Source organism: Neopsephotus bourkii, unplaced genomic scaffold (assembly GCF_033783945.1).
Source record: "Neopsephotus bourkii isolate Nb327-2 ecotype Australia unplaced genomic scaffold, CSIRO-AGI_Nbou_v1 NB_1346, whole genome shotgun sequence".
NCBI classification, from domain to species: Eukaryota; Metazoa; Chordata; class Aves; order Psittaciformes; family Psittacidae; genus Neopsephotus; species Neopsephotus bourkii.
The window spans coordinates 1,038,860-1,058,633 of NW_026901826.1; the positions used below are offsets into that span (position 1 = coordinate 1,038,860).

At 41.9% G+C, this 19,774-nt stretch overlaps 1 protein-coding gene across 1 annotated transcript in view; it reads right to left on the reverse strand.

Moving 5' to 3' along the window:
* The window catches only part of SHROOM2 (shroom family member 2), a 132,782-nt gene that overhangs the window by 53,194 nt on the left and 59,814 nt on the right, over positions 1–19,774 (reverse strand). Inside the window, exons 3-4 of the mRNA XM_061366476.1 lie at positions 2,952–3,056; positions 692–823 (exon numbers count right to left, since the gene is read on the reverse strand). Coding sequence (XP_061222460.1) covers positions 692–823; positions 2,952–3,056 — 237 coding nt within the window. The remainder of the gene's footprint in view (positions 1–691; positions 824–2,951; positions 3,057–19,774) is intronic.

Sequence of the window (19,774 nt, forward strand, 5' to 3'; positions counted from 1 at the left end):
ACAAGCAAGAACCTGTCACCAGACACAAACAGGCATTGCCTGAAAGCTTAACATTTCACAACTAAAACTGTATGGGTGCCAGCCCTTCTCCTCTAGTGCTGAATGAGACTTAACAAATACCAAGGTGCTTTAAACAGGGACTGAAAATCACTGGTCTTATCACCTCTCTACATGAGCAAGAACACAGCTGTAGAGCAGATCAGATTACAGAAAGTCAGTTCAGCTAATAAAACCAGTAACACCTTCAAATCCAACAGTGAAACATTATGCACCCTCCCTTTAGTAAAAGGCTTTTTAGTAGTCTGAAACAGTATTTTCAGTTTCTTCTCTCCTTACTATTTCACTTTCAGAAGGTTCAATTTGATGGTTTCTTTTTGCTCACAAAGGCTTACGATTTTACTAGTGGACACTGAAAGTAAATGCAGAGCAAGAAACATAACCTTTTGACTGCCGTTAAAGCTAGTGTCTTACCTTTCAGTCACATGGACATATCACATACTGTTCTGAAATCCACTCATCCATATGTCAAACTTCCCATGGTCCCCCTTCAAGCACTGGAAGGACAGGCAACACTAAAGACATATAATAGAACGATTCTGCACTTGTATTGAGAAAATACTCAACAACATGATCTACGTTCTTACAGTCTCGTCATGGAAGCTTACTGTGTGTAACTTCAGCAGAGACTCACCTTGCATGGTAGCGCAAGTGCCAGGAAGCGCAGGCATTGGAGGAGGAAAGGTGTGACGTGGCTGTCTCGGGTTGACTTTCTGTAAATTTGGTTGCATGCCAGGAGTGAGGCCTGCAGGCTAGGTCATTTCTCCTGCAAATGAGAAAGGTACAGTGTACTGGTTTAGTGCAAGCAGTTCAGTAAGGTGATACGCAGCAAAAAATCTACCAGGGCAGTAGTCAAACGTTACACAGGTAGGACAGAGGAATAATGACTTTTTTATACAGCAAATGAGGCGACCTTCTACATGCATGCCAGTTTTGAAAAGACAAAAGAATTCCTTTAAAATGCTAGAGATGCAGTGAAATGCCAAATGCCAATACTCTCCAAGGCCTGTGCTTGGGTGTTGTGGGATTTTTTTGTTTTGCTTTGGGTTTATTTATTTTGGGGGTGAAGTGGTTTTTATGCGGGGCAGAGACAGGCAAACAAGTACCTTACATGTACCTAGAGCTTTAACAGTTAAAGCTAATACTGAAGAATTATGACTCTTTTGCAACATGACAACAGTACAGTAGCACTTTGGCGAGGTTTTATTGTAGTAGGTAGGTGCTTATGGGAGGAGGGGAAAAAATTAATGACATGAAGGAATAAAGCCATGTTCATTGTTTCAAACAAGTTAGTAAGAGTGACATAACTAATAACTTTAACTCCAGCCAAGTTCTGCTTCAGCTCCTAAACTGTTTGGCTCACCAGATACGCAGGATTTTTTTAAGAATACATCTCTAAAATAGTTCAGCAATTCATCTACGTCCCCAAACATCTACCTGGATATCACCTCCAAACATACATGCTCGTGTAACTGAAGGGATCCCTTTTAAGAAATAGGATATAAGTTGTTAGAGCTCTGTACCTTGCAAACCTTTCTGCAAAACTGCTCTACACTCCTCTGCCCCTTCCTCCTGTTCGTTCAGGAGTTAGTAACAACAGCTTGCACTTCCTTCCAAGGATTTCCTGTTTGTAACACCTCTCAGCACTCATGAAATAAGTGCATTCCTTTCCCCTTCACATTACATAATCCTTCTGGGTGGAATTCAGCAACTTCTGTTTCCATAAGCAGATGCTGAGCACAGGCCATTTGTCTAGACCCTTTCAGTCACCCAGGAATGAAGCAGGAACTTCTTCAAGGTAATTCATCCCTTCCCTTCTCTTCAGCCCATCCTGGAGAAAGTGTAGTTCAGAATTTAGACAAGGTATGAGATGAGACAAATCCCATCCTTCCAAGTCACAGTATGAAACAAACACTTTATAGGACCTTAGCTCTCAAGGATTTTTTTTATCCACTCAGCTCTTCCACTTACATATTTATGAAGTTGATTACTGCAAGGTTAAGTAACTTGTCTAAGTTACAAAAGTAGTCTGCTAAGCTGACAGTGTTCCCTATCTTCAACTTGAACTCTAAAGGCACTTCTACATTTTTTCACCGATTCCCCCCATTTTATAAACTTGAGCTATCAGCCAGACACTGGATTTACAGAACAAAGCTAAAGCTCATTATAAACTCAGTATCTTCAGAACAGGTCAAATACGAGTACATGGCTTTTTGCAGTACATTCAGGAAGATCTGATGAATTCAGTGATGGACTGCCTTTCCAAACTGCATGCAGGACTAAAAAAGGAGAATAATGTTTCCACAGGGAAACTGTAATTTCACTAACAGTAGCATCATTACTGTCACTGAAAAAAGAAGTAATTGTTTCCATAAACAAAAGCCTACTCTTCTCAACATGACAAAAGATGAAACAGCTAAGCAGAGCATCACTACATTGTTCTTTCTTGGTAGGAATGGAGAACCCCAAACACCTTCAGTTCAAGCAAGTGCAAAAGATTCTGCTCAGCCATGTGATGCTGGGCTCCAGACAGTCCCTGAATACCCCAAGGGCTCCAAGCCTGTGTTTAGGTATGGAAAAAAACCAAAAACATTCCACAGCTCACCTCTAATGGTATTGATACCAGGTTGGCAAACCACAAATGCCTATTTAGACACATTCAACAGACCTCCTGGCATCAATTCAGCAAAAAAGTTTATCTTTTATGAAACAATTACTTTTCTATAATGCACTACTAAGGAAGCACAAGACTAAAAACTAACACAAAACAATGAAGAACAAGGAAAGGCTGGGAAGAGGGCTTCTGTGATGGTTTGCTATAAGCTTGGCAAATGCTAGAAGGAATCCAAACAGCGGGAAGGAACAGAAGGGATGCAGTTAAGTCAGTACTGTACCTCATGGAACTTCTCAAGATCTTCATAAGATAGTTCCTTGCTATGAGAACATCATTTTCAGACGGCATATTCTGTGCTACAATATCCACCACCACTCCCATCTTCCTGAACAGCCAAGCAAGGGGAGGAACAGACCGGACTGAGTTGTGACGTGAGGCAAGTCAAGTGGACAAGAACTTATAAGTTCTGTTTCTTTTTTTCTCTTTTTTTGGTTTTTGGTTTTTTTTTTTAATATTTGTGAACACATGTCTATTTTGAGACCTTTTGTGGGTTTTTTTTTTTGTTGTTGTTGTTTGGTTGGTTTTTTTTTAAGATGTAATAGTCTGAACAGCCTGAACACACTGGTGGGATACCTAGAAGGTGGAATCACATAGATACCTGCTTTTGTCGATATTGACAACATGAATAAAAATTAATTTACTGTGCATAGTCAACAGTGCTTTCTGCTGGATTCTCACCAGCAGAATTTAAATTGCCAAATTTAATTACATTTACTGTGTCCTGCACTTCAAGAAATATTTTTCTTCCTGATAAGTGGAGTACAGCATGAACATTGATTCCACAACTCAGCACAAATGTGTAGAAGGACTGGAGAGAAAAGATTAAAAGACTCAAACCAGGCATATTTTGCAGGCAACTGAAGATGCTGGAAGCTGAGCATTTATATTCTAACGTAATAGCTCTGTATTAATTCTGAGTGACAGAATGAGATCATCCGAACCTACAACCCAGAAAACCTCTTGCATAAATGGAATGCATTAAATAAAAGCATTTCCCTGAGAGTGTCTTTCTACCAGTGTTTTTACAAAAGCTTCTGGAAGGAAAATGCTGGCAAGCTTTGAAGATATGATAGAAAGGGACATATCCCCCCCCCTTATCTACTGACTATAAGCAATCCTTTAGATAGTGGTCCCAATGACGTGTGTGTGCAAATTCTCTAGCAATAAGACAGCCTTTCCAATCCAGTTTTTCAGAATAAATTTGGCTTTTTCTATTTACTGCTTGGAACTCATTGAAAATGACATTACGGATTTCAGAGGCTATAGAGTTCAGACATACCCGTTTAGATTGCTGCAGCCGTACTGAGGAGGTTGACTGGATGGGGGGGGAAGGGAGTAGAGAAAAATGTACTTCCTTGACCAAGAGAAAAAAACAACTAAACTGGACAAGCAGGTTTATCTGTTAACAACAAAAGTCAGAAAAGTACCTTAAAAATGAAAAGCAGACAGGAAACTGGATAAAGTTGCAGTTTACCAAATCTTTATTTTCAATTTATTGAATAAACTGAACTACCTCAGCACCCAATATTAATGAATACGAGCCATTTCCTCTGTTTTCAGACACATTCTGAATTCCTTTAGTAAAGGTTCAGATAAGAAGCCAGCAGATACAGCAGAGGCATGCATTCCCCCTCCCCAACCAAATTTGCTTTATTATCGACCAAAGAGCACCCTTGTGGTAACCCTCTTGCAGCTGGACTCTCACAGGAAAAGGACAGGCAGTTCCAGGGACCTGTGTCCATGTGGGAAGCCATTTCTAGGATTTACTTGTCTGTGGACATTTGGTTCCAGCCCTCTGCTGAACAGCCTGACTGCTGGCTCCCACAAGACGGGTAAGGCTGGAGATCTTCCTTCACTGTGAGCAGCAGCAGCTACACATGGCAGAGGCTTGTGCGTTGTTTCTAAAATGGAAACCTGGCTCTTCATATCTTGTTTGTCTCGTCACTGGGCCCTTTAGCTCAAAGGAGTGGTTTTAAGAACAGCAGGGGTGACATATCCACACAAGGACGCTCTGGCCCATCTCAAGAACACGGTAATGAACAGTTCCTATGGGGAGTTTTCAGGTAAGACTTTGGAAATGTGAAAATGAACAAGAGTCATACTAATGGGGCATTTTAACCAGGCCTGCTCAGCCACCTCCCCTTTCAAAGGCTATCTGATGTTACTTCAGGTCCTTAGAGCACCTGAAATTCACCGACCCGTATGTCTGCTTTTCACTGTGAACCTAATCAACTGTTCAAAAAGGCTGAGCTAGGCTGGGGAAAGGAGGGAATCAGGAGAGCCCACACCGCTGGATGTCACCACAAGGAGGTTTTAACCCCTCCCCGTGCACGGCGCGGCGCAGCTGCCGGCGGCTAACAGCAGGCGCACGGGACCGCAACTGGAACGGCACTGCGGCGCCCCCTGTCGCATACAGGAGGCACCGCGCCCCCCCCCGAAGGCGGGCTCTGTCGCCTCTGAGAGCTCCCTCCCTTAGCGCTCCGGCCCGCTTACTGTCTCCTACCGTCAGCATCTCTCATGCCAACGAACCCTTCCTCAGGACATTAGCGTGCCACCCCGTTCTGCGAACCCGAAAAGTCCCGTGGGTAGTGCGTATTTTCCGCTCAGACTTCAGAACGCACGGCACCGCTTTAAATCGGCAGTCAGCAACCATAATCAGGGTTCCCATGGCACACCTAACCCCAGTGGGCATTCAGTGCCAGTCCTTGCAAGTGCAACGCTTCCTGCTGTTCAGATTTATCAGCTGCACCAGGAAATAAAACCAAAATTCAGACAAGAATTCACGAGTTTTATAATTTGTCCGTGCCCATGGCAAGGGGTTGGAACTAGATGACCTTTAAGGTCCCTTCCAACCCAAGCCTTCCATGATTCTGTGATTCTATGATTCTACAATTTAAAGGGAAGGACAGGTCAGCGGTCTCTGTGAGAACCGAACTGTTACACAATGCCAGCACTAATTTTCAGTTAAAACTCTTGTACTGATGATTTGTATTAAATACTGTTTTGAAAATTACAGTTTTCACTCACTTCAGTTTCTACAGAAAGAACATTTTTGTTCACAAAGCTGCAGACTACTGTTTCACAGCATAGTCCATGTGTTTCAGGATACAGCTTCCTTGCAAGCTGCAGAATGTGGGAACCAGACAATGTAGTTAAGCTGAACTACAGCTTTCCAGATGTAATCCTCCTCCTTCCCCATGCACCAAGATGCAATTCAAGACTTTTCAGCAGCGAAGCAAAGCCTCTCTCCAGCGCTTTGTTTTTAAAATGACCCAAGTTCACATCTTCACAGTTGCAGCAGGAGGTCCAAACTACTTGCAGTCATTTTAAGCCTTGCACAACCAGGAATGTGTCCTGATTCCAGTAGCAGGTAAATGGCTGCAAGACTGCCCTGCCTGCATGCCAAGGATGCAATAATAGGGAAATGCAGAAAGGCTGCAGCACAGAGATAAAAATGGAAACTTACACGTGCTTAGAGGTCAAATGCACAGTTCATCGGCATTCTCAAGCAAGAAGCATGCTCGGACAATGCATGCACCAAATGGCACACATCTCACAAGGTGCCCTCGGATTGTTTCGAAACCAAATAAACCAAATCATGCTGCAGTTGTTTGTCCTACAGAAAATTTCCTCTCATACGTCATTAAGACGCTGGTTACAAACTGTGTTGCCCAACATCAGCTACGCAAGTTAACTATGAGCAGTTCAGTCCTTGGGATCTCCTCAGTAAGCCACTCACTCACTGTTTTTAGCCCACGCAGAGAAAATGCCAAGAATTTGTAGTGACAGCACAGGTACCCTTTCTTGTCCCCTTATAATTCCCGCATGGATTCATAGTTCCCAGCCTTCTCACCTTACCTCCTTTAAACCAACACTTCATTAATCAATTTTCTGTAAACCTGTAAGTACAGGGTAAAAAACTCCTTCCAAGACATTTTTTTAAATTATATTTTTCTTCAATTCACCAACCTGTGCTCAATGGATTAAAATACATGAGAAGACCAGCATAAAATGTAATTAAATGGATACGCAAAAGCCACTGTAAATAAACTGAATCATTCATTCAATTTACAGAAAGCATTTTTTAGATTTTTCTAGTCTTCTGAATCCTTGGTGAAATAGAAAAGAGGATAAAAACCACCATGAAGCTGCAGTGGCCTCAGGGCCATAGGGGCCTCAAGTAATAAGAAATTAACAATGTCACTATTTTTTATTAAAAAAAAAAATAGTTTAATGTCTTTTTCCCTGCAGATTGTGAAAACCTCACCCAACTGCCAAACCTGGGAGCTCAAGATTAGAACAGGATCATCTTTTTCTAAAAAGAAAAGATAAAATTGCTATCTGAACAAATCAAATATTTTTTGAAAGACCACTTAGAACTGCAGGAGTCACTGCCTTCCACAAAGACATTAGCTGTTCTCTCTCTCAGGCAACTCTATTAACAGAATTCAAATTACTTTATGTTATGCTAGTTGCCACTTGCACATCTATCTGCCAAGATAATATAGGAATGAAGTATCTAAAATAAAACTATATAAGGAATGTGAACAGCTTCTTGTGTCATGCTCAGTAATTCAATACATCCATGATTTCTTCTAATCAGGGCTGAAACGGTTGTTATCAATTCCACTAAAAAAAAGCTTTAGGTTAAGTGAAATCCAATCCTCTCCTTTCCACGTGCTATCTTCAGTGTTGTCCTGCTTCCTGACATGTCAGTATCTTTGGATGTAAAGGAAACCAAGCAATGGGTAAAAGTGACATTAAAAGGAGGACAAAGCATCCAAAACTTGAGGTTGAACAGTTTCCTGAACACGGTTATTCTCCTACTTTATTTTCCTTGAAAATGGAGAGGGGGAGTGGTGTGAAAGTATATGAGAAAGAAGAAAACCACATAAAGTCCCCAACATTTTTCATGCAACAGTTCCATATTAAAGGATCCCCCTCAAATTAAAAACTCTCACAATATATTTCGAAGTAAACCTTCACTTCTGAATAACCAATTATTCAAAAAGTTATATACATACACATACATATATATACATATGACATGTACATATATATAACAGACACACGTATATGCAAAATCACTTCCAAGGCTTTTCAAAATTCAAAATACGTCCACAACTCCTCTGTCCAGGTTGATGGTTTTGCACTTCAACCACTGGTTTTTGTCTTCCCAATATACCAAAGCCTTGCTAAAACCTGACTTACAGTCCACTTTTGAATTGTTTCCCTGCTTCTTTCTGGAGCATGACAGCCTGAACGGCTTCGCTCCCCTTTTTTAAGGTTGTCCTACTTCCTTTCACCCAGATTCAGCCTTGGAAGCCTCAGCTTCCTGCTGTCCTGGGGCTAGGCAGCAGCCATTCAAATGCTTTTCCTAAAGTACACAGTATGCCAGCATTCACACCACTTATCCAGGAGATCCTTACACATCTTTTCCAGGACAGGTAAATTCAGGCTTTGTCTGGGTGAGCTACACAGTGGCTGCATAAAACCCTTCTCTCAAAAGCCAGGAAACAGGGGGCCTCCATAGCTGAGGCAGAAATATCAGGACTTGAAATTTTAGGTTAACTGTGTAGACATCACACCCTTACTTTATAGAGCTTGAGCTTAAAATGTGTAAAATGCCTGTTCATGGTGAGTAACAAACCTGAAAAAGTACTGGTAACTATAATCACAGAAAGTATTCTAAGGCAATGCCTTTTAGATCTGCCTTTACATGCCTTTTGGATCTATAATGAGCTTTTTAAAAACAACACACACCATCTCCTCTATTTCACACTCACTCCCCAAATACAAAAAATGCCTGAATGGAACTTTAATTGAGATGAAGATTTGTTGAAGGTTCTTATATATGAGGTATCTGCTGAAGATTAAATGGAAATGCTTTCACATCATAATTGTCAAATGCTGCTTAGATGAGCTAAAAAACCTCTAGTACACCAGCTCAACAGCCTAGGAAAGGGAATTTAAAGGTGAAGCTCAATATCAGAAATCATCAACAACAACATGACTGTTAGTTGCAAACTGTGCACACCATTTTCCAAAATAAACACAGGATGGATGACATATATAAGTTCTTATTACTACTGGCAACACTCAAGCCATATCAGAGTTTTTGTTCCAAGACTGCTTCTCTATTACCAGCAGAACGAACCCCATCTGCTTGCCAGAAACACTGTTCCTTGCTTATTAGCAGCTATTCTTTCTGGAAATCCCCTTTGACATACTTCACTGGAATGGGATGAACCAATGATGAAAATTAATCAGCTCAGTATATGAAAAAAGCCTCTTCTCTGACCTCAGACAGCTGAGCCGTACTGCCTACATCCCCTTATCGTGTGACAGCCACAGGCAAAAACCCCAGACATCCAGGATTGTGCACATAATGTGCGCACACACATAAACTGCAGAAGATGATCAGTTATTGAGAAAATTTGGTAGTCTCCAGCACCACTCATATATAAAGTCAAAAATAAAGAACAAAATTTTCATACAAGAAAAAATAATCAGTAGCCATGTTAGCCAAAGACAAATCTATGGCCACCCTAACTGAGAACACTGTTCAAAATTGAAGTTATTTTGATGAGCAGAAAAAAAACTAAATGAAAATTGGGCTCCCAAACAACTTCAGAATCCCTCTTACTTATCAAAAAATAAACTATTATCCTTTCTGGTTAAAGTGTACTGAAAACACGTCATAGTTGAAGAAAATTGTGTCTTAATTAAGGAAAGCTGTTAAAACTGAAAAGCCCTGGTCTAACAGCAGTCCACTCCTTGCAACATATTTTTGTATCCTCACCTTCTGCACCAGCAGCAATTCACACAGCTCAACCATCTCCCTGGACAGAGCCACCAGCGTGATTTCCCCTGGAGCACCTGCATGGCTACTGTCTTTATACACTTTCCTCTCCCCAGCCCCATTCCTGTATCTCTTTGGGGTTGGCTATTCCCACTTTCCCCTCTCAAGAACAAGGCAAGCTCTCACTTTCTGCAGGCCAGTTCATACACAGTCATTTCCCATGTGTCTTTATGCTGGCAGTCAGACAGGCTTTTTTGTAAACCTACTGTGGTTTCCGAAGGAAAGTTGCAATGACAGAAGATGATGCTGTCGTCACTTAATGATAAAGCTAGAACATGTAGGAAAAAATTGAATACGTACCAAATCCAGCATAGCAGGCTAGTTAATTATACGAGATTTAAGAGCTCTATCAGTGGCTGGTAAGAATTATTTTATGGTTTAGATAAACTGCCTTCAGAAGTGGCTTGGGTTCATCAAGATACCACCACTGAAAAATACCACCAGTCAACAGGATCAGGAAGGAAATTCATTCAGAATGACAAACCTGTGGCCTAATTTAGACTTCCTTACCCAAAAGCCATTTCTACACCACTGTGGAACCGTGCTGATAGTCGTGGCGTAGAAATGCAGAGGATAATGCTATGTCAATAATACATTATTGGCAAAGTTGTTCACAAAAAAGAGTAACTAAAGCAAACAAACTGCAGGAATGGTATTTAATGAAATAAATTTTTAGAACAATAATGCAGATCTCCATTACCAACAACACAGTTCCTTTTAGCCAGAAAAAACATTGGAATAAGAAGTGGAATCAACTCAGCAGGCCCACATGAAGTCTTTTTGCTCATCTGTGTAAGAGCTTGCACTTGTTAGGTATTCACGTACTGCCTCTCAGCCTATTTTCAGCTTATTCTCAAAACACTTGGGATTCTCAAGTAATCTTCCAAATAAATACTGGTCACCTCACACAGCATCTAGGACCCATTTATTCCAGCTTAGCCATAACTGAGACAAAAGACGAGTGCAATACTGTAGAATAAAATTACAGTATCTTCCACATTAACAAAGAACTGAATAAGGGTTTTATGCAGAAACTTTCCCTTGAGGCATCTCAGTCTCAGAAAGACAGCAGAGATCTGAAAGAAAAAACTGCTCCATAAGAAAAGGTAAAGTATTTGGGGAGCAGGGAGGAGGGTGTGGAACAAAACCTCCTCTTCTGGAGCAAACCTCCTCTTCTGGAGCAGCCCCTTCTGAACTACACGTACAAGTATTTATAGTGCTTCCACTGAATGTGACATTTGGAGATAGCTGTGCAACTGTAAATCACACTGTGATATAAGGCACTGTTTTTAAAAGGATTTTTATTGTCATAACAACTCATTTCAGATTAAAACAGACATTAGAGTTTTGGCACATTACAGAACTCACAATTTGGGCATGAAATCTCAGCTGCCTTGACGTGTTAGAGGCCCAAGGCATAAGGTGGTTATAGTTGCACAATCATTTTCTGAGGCAACTTCTCCCTCCTCACCTCCCAGGGGCTGCTCAAGTTTCAGGTGGAGAAGCTAACTGTTCAATTCCAAGTTATATCCCCTTCTTAATCTCCAACTGAAGACTGCAGCTGTAACAGCATTGTAACAAGAAGCAGTACAATTTGTAACACACATCCACATACAATTTCTCCACTAGAAAGGGCAGATATTTTCCTGCAACTTCTTGGAGCATGAGCTCCTCTCCTCCTATGCCTGTGTTAATTTGGGCCCAGTCTCTCCAACATTCTGTGTAGACTCTTCACCTAAGTAGGTGTTATCTGCATGGCCAGGTGAAATGCTGTGAGTGCTGTACCACTGTTAACAAGAGCTCCTACCAGCCTGCAGGGCTGCAGATCTGCACCTTACCCTGGGAAAGGCAGGGCCTTTCCATTCATCCCTAGAGAGAGAGGTGGTGTAGTGAGCCAAGTGAAAGCAGCTGGCTCCCCTTCTGAGGCTGGCTCTTCAGCCTGCTTCGTATCTCCTGACATTTTGTTCTCTCAGAAACAGAGCGCGACCCCAACTTCAATTCTCCAAAACCAAAACCTGCTGACAAGGACACAGTGGTTAAGCAAGACTAAGATCCAGCTGATGGCCACAGAAGCAAGAATGGATGAGAACAAACGTTCTTCTCCTGCATCAGCTCTGTTACAGGTATCTGGGTCATCCAGAGACAGTGATACACGTCTTCTTATTGCGAAGGGATTAGCAGCTATGCCTGGAAAATACGGGTCCCCTTGTTCTCTGTACATAATACTGTACCTACAGGATACACAGACCTGTCTGCGTCTCCACCCCTGTCCAAACCTTCCTCCCTCCATCACACACACAGAAACAGAAGGGTATGTCTGAATCCTGAAAACAGAGGGCTTAATTTCTTCACTCCTCTCCATAACACGAGACCCTTCAGAAACACAGACACCAGCCACAACTGACAGGTCACAAAAAATAAATGCAGTGAATGCAATGGTATCAAACTGGCGGCACCTCTGTCAAAGATTCACCCAAAGCAGCCACCTAATACCCTCCCCCCCGAAACAGTAGTAGACATGGACAAGTGGCTGTCCCCTGTGCCACTGGCCTCAAGGCAGCAGCCCCCAGCGCTGCTGGCCCAAGCCACTGGTCCAGGTGAAAAACCCACAAACAAACCAAAACCCAACCCCTCTACTTAGCCTTGTAATTGCAACAATGCTTCCCCTCATTTGTATACTCTGGGAACACATGCAGGCCTTACTCTGAGCAGATACATGACAGCCTTAAAACATACAAAACTACTTAGAGCTGGAAGTTTAAAAGTGACCAGACAACTCCGATTTCTGGCTTTCCCAGAAGAGAACTGATTTTGCTTAATGGATAATGTTCTTGCAGCCTTTGAGGCTTATTTTGCAGAAAGTGAACATGCCAAGATACGCACCCTATTTAACATCATTAGACTTGAAAGCTGGGTTCAGTCACTTTACAGTAAAATAAAAGCTATTTTCTAAGCAAGATTGAAAACAGAATCCCTTCACAGCAATAACAACACAAATCTTCAGTAGATTATTTCTCTTCCAGTCCACCTCACAGCACTCCTTCAGATCTCAATCTTCAGGCACCCTAATTATCACCAAGAATAAGTTTTACAAGCAAGTCAATCTGGCAAAAATAAAAACCCACAAGTTGAAACATGTGCTTGGATACAAAGAAATCAAATTGGAAACTACCTCCATGATTTTCCAAGGGCAGATCAGTTACAATGGATGACAAAATACAGGGAAAAAAGATGTAGCTAATACTCATAAATAGTTAACTCCAGCTCCTAAAGTTTGTGTGTAAGAAGCTGCAGGGGTTACCAGAATCCCACTGAAGGGACTTAGTTTAGTAACTCCACTTGTCTGTGCACTCTTTCACATAAACCCAGGTATGGATCCTGATGCTAGGTATCTATGAACAGTCTCACAACAAATAACAATATTATATTTACATGCAAGTTGTAACACTGGTGTTACGGTGGTATAGAACTCCCCTGGGAAGTTTAAATAGCCTCAAAGGATATAAAAGATGTCTTTCATATTTAAAAAAAGATCACTGAAGAAATCTGCGAAAGAAGGACATCAAATACTACCTATCAGCTCCAAGTGATTAATGAAAGTATATATTTTATAGCTTTACTCAAAGTTCAGCGAGGTCAGCAGAAATGTGAGATGTGTTTTATGTGCCAACGCTCTGCTATGTATTATTATGCTCTATTAAAAACCAACAGTAACCCTCAGAAGTTGACCATAACTCTTCTGGGATCCTGTCTCACAAATACTAGGCAGCTCCTATCTGAGCAGCTCGCGCTGGAGGGAAGCTCCATTAGTCTCACTAGATTAAGGATTTCTCTAATGGAGCTGGCTGTTCCGTCTGGTCACCACTAAGCAGAGACAGACAGAAACACATCCTGAGCCCACACTGCTCCGGCTCCCCACCTTCACAGCATCTGTTCTTGAAGAGCAGGAAGAAGTGACTGCCTGGCATTGAGAAAAAAGATCCTACTCTGCCAATTTATCATTTAACACTATCCCCCCCTTCCCTTTTCCAAAACTGCATAAAACAAATGTATTTAAAAGTTTTATTTTGTTTTGTTTTCCAGATTTGGTCACTACTGCATGTTCCACTCTTTCCCAAAGAGAAATCCCACGATCCCTTCTTTAGATTTACAGGGAGGAACAAACAATTTTGGTCTCACATGTTTATCAGCATACTAGCTTCCTCTTGCACTGTTCCGTAAAAATCCCCTTGCATCCTTGTGTAACCTCTGTGAATGTTCGCAAACTGCTCACAGCCTGGGAAACTTTTTCCACCGAGTTTTCTTTTCACACCAATAAAACCTCAAGCCTCAAAAAACACTCAGGCCTCAACACCAACAGACTGACACTGCTACTCCATTTGTCCTAATGATTTTACTGGGATGGAGAGACCAGCCCAAGAAAATTAGCTGTATACTTCTTGAGAATGTAGTAACTGCAAACCACCCCAGTGCATGGCCTCGCTGGGAGAAGAGTGCTGCTGGTTAGCAACACAAAGCACACTGTATCCAGGTCTGCATAGCAACACAAAGCACACTGAATTCTGTGATTCTGTGGCTCTGTGAATCCAGTTCTGTGTGACAAACAGGACGCAAATTGTCAAGCAAACCACAAAACACTCTTCTCGAGTTACCTCCCCTCTTCCACAGCTCCCGGCTCCACTTCAGCAATCCTATTATGAAATTTTAATCAGACATATTTGAGACAACCCTGCATAGCTTCCCCAGCCTCATCCCTCCCACAGGAAAGTTAGTAAGACAAAAAAGTCAACAAAAAGGCAACCCAAGCACTTCCTTATCCCAATGATGGGCCACAGAGGTGAGGAGCTGCTGGAGCTGACCAGCTGCCCTGCCTCCTGGACAGTGTGGCAGGAGCCTCTCCCCACAGGCACGCAGCCCTTGGTACCTACCCAGGCAGTGCCTCCTTCCCAGACTCCTTGCTCAGGAACCAGGAATGTCTCCCGGCTGGTGGGTAAGCCTCCACATCAGGGAGTGGGAACAGGCCAAGGGACATGCGATGGGGCCTCAGCAGCGGGCCACGGCAGCACGCGTGGGGTGCAGACAGCACCCGCATGGGCAGCAGGCGATGCTGCTGGAGCAGAGCATGGGACTCTGTGGCTCTCTGCGACCGAATGTCCTCCTCCTGTGCTAATCTGTGCTGCTGTGCCAGCTTAGGGGATATAATTAGACTCACAAAGGAGCCTTGTTAGTGCTCCCTGCTAAGAGGCCGCAGCAGTTTTGATTACTCATATGGGTGACTCCACCAATCTGCTGCGGTAAACGCTGCCTGTGGAACTCAGCAAAGCCCCAAAGATGACACCAGAGCAGTGCTCCTGGAGGTGGAGGAGGGATTCTTACTTTTCATTTGAAGTGATGTTTGACATGGCAAGTGGAAAATGCACCGAGCCTATGCTGCTGAAACTTTTTTCAGCTGTTCCATCCTTTATCTTGCAATTTTCTAAGCAAATATGTGGGTGAATAGACCTGTCTTGGGCACTGCCTTGTGAGGAAGTTAATGTCACCTGTGAGATGGCAAATCTGTTCAAGGTACAAAGCTAAAAGAAAAGGGTTGTGAGGTACTGGCACAGGTTGGCTGCCCCATCCCTGGCAGTATGCAAGGCTAGGTTGGAAGGGGCTTTGAGCAACATGGTCTAGTGGGTAGTGTCCCCTACCCATGGTAGGGGGTTAGAACTAGATGTTTTTTAAGGTTCCTTCCAACCCTAACCATTCCAGAATTCTATGATATGATACAACACTCTGGGCCTCTTAAAATTGGATGGTCTGTCAGTAACGTTTTTGAGTTACAGATGTTTCTCCTATACATTAAAACCAACCAGCCACTTTTCTGGGGAGGCGGCATTTCCCCCCACTAAGAGTGGCAGCCTGTGATAGCCCTAGAAATAAATAACTTCAGTACGCAGAAAAGCATTGGAAATCATCACCTATGGAGAAAAGTGGCAGGTACGTCCTTCCACCCCCAGGGAAACTAATATTACAGATTCTGGGGACTTCTTTCAAAGGAGTATTTATTTTAATAATCTTTTGAAAAAAATAAGCTTTATTCCACTGTCACACTATTAATCCCCTGCTGCTGGCCAGACCTGCATTTATAAGCTTACTATAGTTGCTGACTATCACCCATAGCTGAAGACGTAAAGGATACAGTAAGAGTCTGCACAGAGATTATTTGGGGAAAATAAAAAAGATTACTTCTGATGTATCCTTAAGGATCAGCCCCGGAGAATGAGCAGGAGAAACTTATGTACTGGCCTATATGCTGAGATCAGGTTTTCCTTACATTCACTGACCCATTACACTAAACACACAGTGACTATCTGTTTTTTTTGTTCTGTGCTAGCTGCACCACAGCATCGTCACCAACTGCCTAAACTCACATTCTGCGTATGAAATACCAATGGCTTTCCACAGATTAAAGGAATATGTGCTTACAGTTGCAAAAGAAATGCTGGAAGTACCACGGATTTACAGAAATCCTCTGATTTGGGGGGGGGGAGGGGGAGGTTGGCAAAAGGGCAAGAAGTAGACTTACGCAGGCATATTTGGATTGCAGTAAGAAATCTAGTTAAGGCAGCATATGGCAGAATTACACAATTACACAAATCCAATAGCTCCACTGTGTGAACTTGATGGAAGTTAGGTGCTGTATGGCTAAAACTTTCCCAGCCAGATTACAATATTTATCAAAAAAATGACTGCACTTGATATAAAAGTGAGAGTATTGACTTCTCACAGATGTTCAAGCTGATATAATGAGAGATTTTTGAAAGTAGTCTGAAGAGAGGTAAGCTAGTATGATCCCTTTCTTATCCACACTAACACACATGCACACTGAGACCAGAGGGCAAATTTTCATTTGATTGGCACTTTCCTAACACAGTTTCTGAAGTCTAAAAGCTATGCAGTTATTGTGTGAATGAAGATGCACAGTCCAGCTGACAAACAGTATCCTATACTTGGTGAGTTACGTGGCAGAACAGAAAAGTAAAATCAAGTGGAAAACAGAACTCTCTTCCTGAACTTTCAACAGCAAGTCCATCTTCACTCCAAATAACAGAAGAATAAACTCCATAGAGTACTACTGAATCCACTGTCTGAAAAACTATTAGAATTACATCGGTACAGTGGAAGAACAAGTTAAGAAGCAGTGGTCTTCTTGATTTTCAAAGAAAAGAAAACTTGAACCTCAAAATATGGTTGACTAATAGGATTTATAATTGGTCTTTAAAAACCTTTTCTTTTTCTGTCTTAATCTGCAATTGGATACTAATGAGCTGTCCTCCTAGACTGCAGCCAGAACAGCAAACAGACAAAGCAAGCTCATCTTACCTTCACTACAGGGACTGTTGGGCATGGCATTACATTTGCTGGAGAACAGCTGCCACATAATTGCTATGAAAGCATTTATAAAAGACTAGTTAAAATATTAAAAATACCCTGAAAGGACTGGGATTATTACCGCACCTATTTTACACGTGGGATCCAAAGATCAGAGAAGGTGAGTGACCAGATAAATGCCATGCATAAAGATTCTGTCCTGTCAAAGAACAGAGACTTTTCAGTCAAGTATTTTGAGGGCAAAGACCCCTCTCAGCCAAGGCCTTATCTCAAGTGTAAACCTGCCTCTCTCTGAGGGAGTACAAGTAAATAATCTAGGATCATTACTCTAGTTGCTGTTGGATCGCAGCACAGAAGGAAAAGGAAGTTACAGCCAACTTCACACGCTTGGCATTAGCGCAGACATGCTTACAAAGCTATGCCGCTGGATTTGTAATCACGATGGTATCAAGTCTATGAACTACCAAAAAAAACTTTCATTAAAAACAGCTCTTTTCTTAAGAGAAAACTGCAAGTTCCTAGTTCAAAGGAAATCCCTGCATTCCTTAATCTGAGCTTCCAGAAGGTTCTACCTCCTTACTTTAAAATAATACACCACCTAAGAGCTTCACAGCTCAAAACCAGAACAGGTCAGGAGTTACTCCTCCCTGGCCCCCTTCTCTCCCATCCTTGGAATCAGAAAAGAGCAACTTGGTGAAAAGCTTTTACTGGGAATACACACATTAGTTTCACTGGGAAAGGTTTTAATAACCAAAGCTGTGGGGAGTAACTCACTCATCACGGACAGCAGCGCCACAGGAAAAGTAGCATCTGCAATCAAGCCAAAGGTGCCCATCCCAGTCTCTTATCCACCTGATTCTGGTTGCCAACATGGACTTCACTCCCCTCCAAGCCTCTCACCTGTCCTTCCTCAGGCATAAGGCTCTTTGCCAAAAATACAAAGATGAAAACCAGTTAAAATCATATGCATGCTCCGTTTGAGATCTCCTGGGAAGCACATCTGGGATGCTTTTGCCTAGGCTGACGTTCCTGCATCATTAAAATACATGCTACAACATTTAATTCAGGAATGCTTATCCAAAACACACTGTGAGTGTTGTAGGGCAGAAATCTCTGAATTATACACATATTTTTGAAACCCCTTTTAACTCGTTTAATGAAAACAATAGCCACAAGAGAGCGCTCCCAGCAAAGGATTCAACCATGGGGAACCGGGAGACTTGAACCTACTCTGAATAAAAAAAAATAAAATACGTCTATTGTGGTGAGGCAGTCTTATTTGCACATTTAAAAGAAAGCCTCAGACATTTAATTGCTATAGCTGTGATCTTCAGAAGCCAGGAGAGATTCTGGGTGTCTCTGGTTTTGTGCAGGGACTTTGAGACACGTTCCTTTGTTTTCAAAGGGAGATTACTCAGCAGGTTTTGGATTTTAGGCACCTTTAAAATGACTCACTCCAAATGAGACAACTGAAATTAACAGGTTGTTTTCCAATAGCACTTGGGGGTTTCTGAACATTTGTAACTCACTAAAACTCCATTCAATGAGCTAAAACATCAAAACTGTGTTTGTGGCTTTGCTGTTTGGTTTTGGTCTCCTTGCATTCTCTGAATGCCTTGTACTCCGTTCTCATTTACCTTTTCAAGAAAAGTGCTGACAAATTCTAATAACAACAACAACAACAACAAAACCTATTTTTCTGGAAGCAGCAAATGGAACTGCAGCATTTTTTTCCCCACAAAAAACCAGCAGGAGTTCCTGGTTTTACATTTTCAGTTTCTAGTATCTTACCATAAAACAAGTGACTCCCAAAAAGTATCCATAAAAAAACCTGACCTAGAACTTGAAAACAAAAAAATAAAAATATAAGCATGTGTTTAACTTAAAGATAACCATGTGCTTAACTTAGGGATTTCTAAGGGGAAGGAGGGGCTCTAAAAGACAAAGTAATAAAAGCAACCTATTAGTATTCAGATGCCTTAAAATGGCAAATTGAACCACTATTTTGACAGACAAGCTACTGACAATGTTCTATGACATAGTTATCTGTCCAAATCACTAGAATTTTAGCATATCCTACCTTAAATGCCTATTCTCACCCGCCAACATTCTCACAGAGATCTACGCAATTGCCTTTTACCTTGCCCTCAACCATGGCAAGTGTGTAGCGTTGCTCTTTGCTTTCTCCTCCCATGTAACCAGTTGGTCTGACCTCCCATCTGCCAGTCGCCCTGTGTTTGAAAAGGGAGCAAACAGCAGTTCTGCACCACAGTCACCAGTGCCTCTTTTAAAAGAAGCCATGCTGGAAGGAGTATAGTATAGTATTACCTTGTCGCAGCACAGCAGATTAGCTCTTTTCCTATCTGCCAACATTTTAAGTTAAATTTTACATAAAACAAACAAAAATGACCTGCAAAATGCTCTGCTTCCGTCTGTGAAAACAAATAAATGCAAATAAATTATTGCATCTTTCTGCCCTTAAAGCCTTCAGTCATTAACTTGAGCAAATCAGGATTTCACCATCACAGTTTGCTCCAGTTTTCCTTGTACTTCAGCCCAACTGTACAGGCTTGAGCAGGATAGAACAGCAATTTAATTTATAAATAAGATATGCACTGTTGACAATGAGGTATTAAGCTGTACAAAGTATGACACCATCAATCTTTCTGCCTGCTAAATTCACAATAGACTACCATGATAAAGCTTTCCTATTCTAGAACTGTTTTTCCTTGCTCTGCCTTGGGGAACTAGAGAGGCACATCTGGATGTATGAGACAGAAGTACTTATCTTGGGATTTGTGGTTCAT